The sequence below is a fragment of the Cibotium barometz genome, chromosome 26, assembly GCF_041138505.1.
Source record: "Cibotium barometz isolate CiBa-2024 chromosome 26, ASM4113850v1, whole genome shotgun sequence".
NCBI classification, from domain to species: Eukaryota; Viridiplantae; Streptophyta; class Polypodiopsida; order Cyatheales; family Cibotiaceae; genus Cibotium; species Cibotium barometz.
Genome location: NC_141071.1, coordinates 36,815,681 through 36,823,566, shown reverse-complemented (window position 1 = coordinate 36,823,566; position 7,886 = coordinate 36,815,681). Strand labels below are relative to the sequence as shown.

At 39.9% G+C, this 7,886-nt stretch overlaps 1 protein-coding gene across 7 annotated transcripts; it reads right to left on the bottom strand.

Annotated features, from left to right (window-relative positions):
- Positions 1 to 206: 206 nt before the first annotated feature.
- Positions 207 to 4,612, bottom strand: LOC147623918 (U-box domain-containing protein 45-like). 7 transcript variants are annotated; one of them, XM_086820545.1, is made up of 7 exons: positions 4,205 to 4,612; positions 3,518 to 3,605; positions 3,229 to 3,300; positions 2,940 to 3,122; positions 2,686 to 2,793; positions 1,271 to 2,508; positions 207 to 1,184 (listed from the first exon to the last, which is right to left on the bottom strand). In XM_086820545.1, the coding sequence occupies exons 2-7, from the start codon at positions 3,587 to 3,589 to the stop codon at positions 389 to 391; spliced, it is 2,469 nt and encodes an 822-aa protein (XP_086676671.1). In that variant the 5' UTR covers positions 3,590 to 3,605; positions 4,205 to 4,612; the 3' UTR covers positions 207 to 388. The 7 variants fall into 7 exon arrangements, with proteins under 7 accessions (XP_086676671.1, XP_086676677.1, XP_086676673.1 ...); XM_086820551.1 differs by having other exon boundaries at positions 2,599 to 2,793; positions 4,205 to 4,439; XM_086820547.1 differs by having other exon boundaries at positions 3,229 to 3,347; positions 4,205 to 4,256.
- Positions 4,613 to 7,886: the final 3,274 nt, after the last annotated feature.

The following is a 7,886-nucleotide window of genomic DNA, read 5'->3' as shown; positions in this document are numbered from 1 at the left end:
AAACGCAACTCATGTCATCCTATTACTTGTCTAAGGATCCTCTACGTTAGATCTTGGTCAATGAAACCTACCATCTCAAAGAGAAAGGTGGTGTCATCTTCTGAGCTGTTGTAGCATCCTGCATGAATGTAATAATGCTATGCTCCGTGATTGGACACCAGTAAGTTATGCTAAACGGCATTCTCTACTCAAACTTGGAGACTTCATTGAAAGAAATGTCACAGTATAGCAAAAATGGCATGTTATGTACACATCCAATTGACTCAAAACACAGCCCCACAACCACCAGCGGGCTATTTTTGGGTAGCGAAACCACCAGTCCAATGGCATTATGTTTTACAGAAGGGGAGTCCCAACTCCCAACACCTTCCAAGTATCTATGATACAATCAGCAATGATGAAAAGAGAATGATTTAGATTTTCGGAAGAAGCCAAATGATAATCCTGATCGTGTCTTCCTCCTAAAAAAACCTTTCTCAGACTTGCCCTGTGTTTCTCTACCATCGAAAGAATCTGAAGGGCAAGAAACCTGTGAAGCACAGTACCACATAGAGTCCTTTTGTCTCTCCTCCCGAAAATGTTGCAGCAATTTTAAGGCTTTGTCTTTGCTTCTGGCACTTCCATTGACAGAGAGCATTACAAGCGATGGAATGACTCCTTCTCTTAGTACTAATTGGCTGTGCTGATGACTATTGGTACAAAGGGCCAGTAAAATCCCGACAACAAACTCTCTTTCCTTTTGTGAGCCGCTATCCAAAATCTCAGCCAAAGCAGATATGCAGCCGTCTGCCTCTACAATGGCAGACTGTCCCTCCTCAATGGAGACCAAATTATGAAGTATAGTGATGCATTTTTCTATTAAATCGACATCTCCCAAGCTGAGTAAATGAGTAAGCTTGGGGATAGCACCATCTTTTAGAATACAGAGGTGATTTCCTGAGAATATACTCAGGTTGAACAAGGTGGTAAGGGCATCCTTCACACCTTGAGGTGAACCAGCATCAAGATGATTCACCAAAAATGACATGGCTCCTGAGGAGCCAATGGCTGGCTTATTCTCATCCAGGCAAGATGCGGTAAGCAAGACAGCAATGGCAGCTTCCCTAACTGCTAAAGGCATCTCTGAACCAAGTATCCTTAATAGTAATGGGATAGCTCCGGCATTCACTATCTCTGCTTTGTTTCTGTCAAAGAGAAAAGTTAGTTTATAATTCACCTTGCAATCTAAACTAAGGGCGTAAGCAAAGAACAGCAGGAAAGGTTGATTTACCTGTTATTGTTGATGGCCACATTTAACAAGGCAAAACACGAGGTTTCTTGGGCATTCTCATCTTGGTCTTTGATTGCTGCACCCAGGAAGCCTACCAAAGCCGGAATTGAGCCTGACTCTCCAATATACAACCTAGCATCTGCATTGTCTTTTGTCAAAAGGCGAATCTCCTCGGCAGCTCTGCGTTGCATTGCTAGAGAGGAAGAGGATAACAAATCTGCAGATCTCTGAATGGCTATTGCATCATCATCTACTTTTTGCCTTAACTTTCCTCCTCTGAGACCGGAGCAGCTGTCCCCAGTCGACGAGCTATCGGTAGCCATTACAGAACACTTATCAATTTTGACTGTGTCAAACCCTGCATCCATCACAAGTGTGGCTCCGTTTTCAGGCGATGTAGCTACTCCCAGTTGAGGAATGGCAGACTTCACTGGGACAGATTCAGAGAAAGGACTGTATCTCCAATTTGTCCCAGGTGAAGGGGGTGGTGACGGAGGAGTAGGAATCGGTATTGAGTGCCTCTCACACCAGCTCATAATCAGACCCTTGACACAATAATTCGGGGTAACACTAAGATGTGCAAGCTTTTGCTGTGTCTTTGGGCAGGTATCATGGCCCTCTTCAAACCACTTCTCAATGCAGACTCGTTCATATGTCTGACCTGAGGATATGATGACTGGATCAGACATGAGCTGCAAAGATATAGGACATCTAAACTCTTCTGGTGGTATGAATGAATGGCGCAAACAGCTCAATCCCTCCTTGTTGACATTCCCTATTCGCTTGTGGTAAATCTCAAAGCAGCAAAGTTCTGAGCTGAAGTCACTGTCCCGCCCACTGGTGCTAGCTTCAGAGCCCCTTTCGGAGGGTGAGGGCGGACAGGAGCTTGTCACCTCTGCAGCCAATCCCTCTTCGGAATTTGCAAACTTATGTACCTTAGTGTACTTGCGTAGCAGATGCAACAGGTAAAGCACTATCAACTCTTTTTTCTTGTCTTCCTCTCTGCGAGTCTTATTGAGAAGCCGCCGCAGAGCTCTCTTCTCTGCTAAGACTGCCTTGCCTGATTTGATACCCAGCTTCAAGACAACTTGGTCAAAGACATCCAGTTCTGTTGCTGCATTGAAACCAGGGACCTCTTTTTCCTTCTGTAGCAGTGAGATTATCTCATTGCCTGCTTCCTGATCCGATGCATCAGGCTGGAAGTTTATCTCTTGCAAGTCAGTCATAAACACAGCTATCTGCAAGACAACAGCAAAACATCTCTTTACATATGTCACAATAGCAAAGCTACCAAGATATGTCAACTAACATGCCCAATTGCAAGTTACCGGTTTTCTTCTGAGACCATCAACTGTCCATCCTCTATTGCTATGCAATGTCCACCCTCTATCCCTACACGCGTGTTAGATGAATACCTGTAGAGTAAGGTCTTCGGGAACATTTGATTCCAACCGTCTCAAACTTTGGTCCAGACACTCTTTCACTTTCTCGAATTTTGTAACCACAGAGTCACTCGTAATGGCCTAGAAAGCAGAAAATTTTGATACAAATCAGCAAAGCTGTCAGTCGGCATTTACACCCAATGTCCTCACACATTCAGGCAGATCTTGATGCTTATAAAAAAGCTATCACAAAAGAAACTTACAGCACAAAGGTAAGTAGGAATTACCAAGTAAAGTTTGCTAGAATTGACAATGCGCTGGAGAAACGACTTCACTTTGTCCACTGCCCAATGCAGTTCACATAGAGCCTGCATGCCGGACTTTTGGGGTTGAAGGGCCTCCAATGCAGGGAAAACCTCTATGATCTTTTGCACCAGCACCGCAAATTTGTGGCACATTTCTCCATACATCTACAAAAAGCACAAAAAGGGGTACAGTCAACACCAAATGAGATGCCCAAGGGCGCTAACGCCACAAACGACAAGTCACCAGACAACAACAACAAAAAAAACTAACCGTTCGTTCAATCAAGTCTGTGACCTCACTAGTCTCCATTGAAGTTCCTTTGTCAAGAATCAAGGTGGAAACCTGCATGTAAGGTATGGTAAAGTAGAACACCTTAGAAGACCGCTCCTCTGCAACAAGAAATCTCCCTTAAGGTTGACAAATTTGTATCACTTAGGTATTTTCCAACGGAAATATGGTGTTGGGAGACCAGTTTCACCCAATATATTGTCTATAAGTGGAAAAAGCTTTCAAAGGGATAATATAGGAAGAACAAAAGTCCCTGAGGTGGCTGGCTTACACGTTCCTGCTGCCAGAAAATATAGTCATGCATGCAGGAGCTTGCTGCTTGTGGACAGGCAATCGGGCCCATCAACCGCCAGTCCGGCCTGTCCACTCACAAAATGCAGGCTGTGTGAGTGATGGGTCTCAAGTGAGCACAGAATTTCAGCCATTAAAAAGACACAAACAGCAGCCTCTCACTGGGAATTCCATGCAAAAATCCACACAGAAAGTTCTGGAAGGGTAGGGTTGATGATATTAAATGCCGTGAGCGTGCCCTCTCGGGAAGTGGCTTATCATTTTGTTAGGGTAATGCCAGTCAAATATGAGACTTGTGTTATATCTTTCCCTTGAAATCAGATCTACATAATCACTGCATCAAGTAAAATCAAACATAATTTGCGAGAAAAACACAGAAACATCTTGCAAATTTCTTGCGTATGGAAATGCATTGGGTATGAAGGGTTTGCTGCAGCCGTACATGTATTAACTGCTGCGATCGGGGATCTATATATAATTTCCCCTTAATCCAAACGTATAAACACAAGGAGACCCTACCCCTAAGCCTAAACCTGACCCTGAAAAAAATCATTACATCATTTACAGGAACACTAAGCCCTTGATTTCTGCGAATAATTCTAGCCAAAATGAAGGGAAATGGAGCTACGCACATCAAGAAGAATGAAAGAAAGAAAGAGGAATGTACCACTCAATTGGAAAACCTGCACGCAGAGAAGCCTCTGAACTTGAAGCTCCATGGGGGTTTCATGGCAAGAAGAGTGAGCAGCGGTGAGCAAAAGAAAGAGACAATGAGCAAGAATCTTGAAGCTGGGAAACTATGGCACATGCGGCAGAGCATGGCAAGGTGAAGAGAAAAATGTTTTCCTCTGCTGGCTATGGCGCAGAGAGCGTCAGCCTGCTGTCCGCCGATGATAATACACTGCTATGGAAAAGCGTTTCTAAATACCCTTTCTTTAACCCTTAACCTTAATCACCTACTTTAAGTTGACTTTATCTTAAGCTAGCTCCCCCCTCTTAAACACAAAAAGACATGAAGAGCCTTAATCACCTTGCTAACCTTCATCACTATGGATTTAATTCTTTTAACCATGTCAATCCATAAAAAAGACATCAAGAACCCTATTTAAAGTTCAAGACAAGAAACTTAAACAACATATTCTTTTCTCAAAGGGAACCTTAATCCACTTCTTGGCTTTTGAAGACATCAAATACCTTAATTACCCTAATCAAATATTGCATAAGAAGACATCAAGTGCCATAATCAATTGCTTAGCTTCATGTAGTAGTACAAAAAGAAGTCAAGTGCCTTAATCGTTCGCTTACCTTAATAAAGTTGCACAAAAAGACGTAAGTATCTTAATCAATTGCCTGCACTAGGTTGTTTTAAGTTGACTTTATTTTTAAGTGAAACTAAGGGCCCTTTTCTACCCACTAGCCAAAAGAGGTCACATGAACTACCCATATGAAGGACTTCAACAACTTTGGAGATGGTCTATCCTTTTATTTCATCTTCCTTACAATTCACATTTTCCCCTAACCCCCCTTTTCACTTCACCACCCTCAACACGTGTCTCAACACCGAGTACTCCTCACCTCTTTTCTTTCTTCTCTAGCAAATGTAGCTTCTACGTCAATGTTCACTCAACCATCTTTTCTATTAATGATGCTCCTTCAAAGGCATGGTATTAGGCTTGATTTTTTATAACCATCATGCCTAATTTTTAGCATTTCAATCGTCGAATACACCCAAAATTTTCTATGGACCATTAAAAATATACTAATTCTTGGAAATTTTTGAAATTTGTGGTCGTCCCATCTCTTCTCTATATTATATAAAGGAAGAGTTTCATGAAGCTTCCATGTGGCAAGAATTTGGAGGTTCGAGGAGAGGTAGGCTCCTATTACTCTAGGAATTTGAAAAATATCAAGCTGGGAGTTATATACGTGCGAAGCACAGGTTAGCCCACTAGTTTTTTAAAGGGAGATCCCAACCATCAAAAATCAACCTTGCATAGTATTACTTCATATGCATCCCAATATTGTACCTCATATGCACTAGCAAATTGTCTCTTGATTATCTTTGCTTTTCAATTATAGGCAATAAGAATCCATATTATACAGCAATCAACAAGTTTTTTCTCTTAAATTTAGATCTTGGTCCTTTACTTCAAACTCAAGCAACGAAAATTCTATTTAGATGCATATAGACTTGGATTAACAAGGTTACATGAATTCTAACCCCATATTTATCACTAACATGCTACAATTTAACAGCAAGTTAACACTTTCTAAATGCTTTGTGAGACTTCATTGCTAACTATGAGGAGAAGGTGATTGTATGGCTCTCAATGAAGATTAATAACAAGGATCATGAAGACAATCATAGTAAGGGTCTCATCATACATTCATATTCACTTGTACTTGAAGTTGTCTATTACTCATTTTCAAGTAAAACTATTGAGCTACTTTTTTCAGTCATATTTTTTAGCATCACATGACACATAAATGCCCTCAGTCATTCATGACGTAGTTGTTCCTTTCAATCAATTTCTATAAAATTCATGCAAAGACCTATCGTGTGTCAATTCACACTTCCTTAGACATATTTCACCTCACCAAACACTTGAACATTATTTACTAAATACCCAACTCTAATTGCATCATTGAAGCACATTCCATTTACATAATTTTTAAATTGATTTCTTCCATATCCATCTTTTACTTATTCAAAGAGTCTTAGTTGTATTGGAATTTGATGCATACATAACCTTGTTATTTGAAAGATGTATCAATTCCCATCTAAGATTATATATATGTAATGTGTGCATGGTTTCGTTAATGCTAAAACATAAGTATGACACAAGTTTATAACTTTGAAATATTATTAGCAAATGACCCCTACTAGGTCTTATCAAAGTACTTGATAGACAACAAGTGCAAATTTGGAATATAAAGAGGGCATAAGCCTTGTCTCTTATGAGTACATCTTAATAATATATATCAGTGTGTGTCTTTATGATTTACAATGGCACATCAACTCACTCCTTGAAAGGATACCTTTTGGAAGACTTCATATAACTCCCTTGTTGAAAGGCTTCCTTTCCAAAGACTTCATACAACTTCATAATAAATATTGCATCCAATCAATTATTTGGGATTTCCTTTATTGGACTTTTTAATATTGCATCATGGGCTTCTGTTAACATATTTGGTGCATGTTCATAGTGAAACTAAAGAGTGAGAAGCATAGTAAGCATAAATGTTAATTTTGTACTGTAATGTAGCGTTAATTTCAATCCTAAATTTTATAATAAATCTAACTTATAAAAAGTTGTGTATCCTTGCAAAATTTTACCACTTCCACATTCAAAACTATGTTAAGTCATTGGCATTATATTTTTATTCCATGCACATTATGATTCCATTCATGACATAGAGATTGATGATGGTGTGCTAAAACTATATAAGTGCTCGCTTCAAACTAGATCACTTCACATAGATAGAAAATCACCATGTGATGATGGTGTGCTAAAACTATGCAAGTGATGGCTTCAAACTAGATCACTTCATGGAGATAGAAAATCACCATGTGAGCTTTGATTGAGCTTTACCCTTTAATAACGATTGTTCATGATGTTAGTTAGAGGATCGAGGGCGTATGATTTTTTTTAAAAAAATCATGTGAAGCATGACCCACTTGCTCAAAGAAGCATGACCCACTTGCTCAAAGAAGGTATATAAATGTGTTAAAATGCCCTTCACAAGCTACTCAAAATTTATAAATTCTTTTGCTATCCAAAGCTCACTCTTGTAAATCATTCTAGCACATCCTATTTATATATAGAGATGAAGAAGCATCATGGTTGTTTTAATTTTAAAACATCAAAAGTGAGACTTTTATGAAACTATTTCAAAGGCTATGATTCAAATACTTTGATTCTCTCATAAGTAACTAACCAGATATTGTAGATCACATTCAAGTGGCCCTCCCTTCACTAGCATGTGTATAACACTTTGCTAGTTGCCACTTGAGCTCTTACAAATTTCATGTGTGGGTCCTTCTCTCCACTTGTTTCCCCTCTCCACATGCACCTTTTAACACTTCTTTCACACAACCATGCACAACTCTAACCCTCACCCCTTTCTCCTCCACCACTTGACATCAACCAACTAACCCCCTAACACTTGCTTCCTCTCTCTCTCTCTCTCTCTCTCTCTCTCTCTCTCTCTCTCTCTCACCTTCCTTCCTTACCCCATCAAGCAAAAGAGAGAGGGGTAGAAGCCATGCTATTAGGTTTTTTACATGCTATGCCTATGATGTGTAAATGTGAGGCACGTGTCCATTGGAGACATTTCACATAATTACA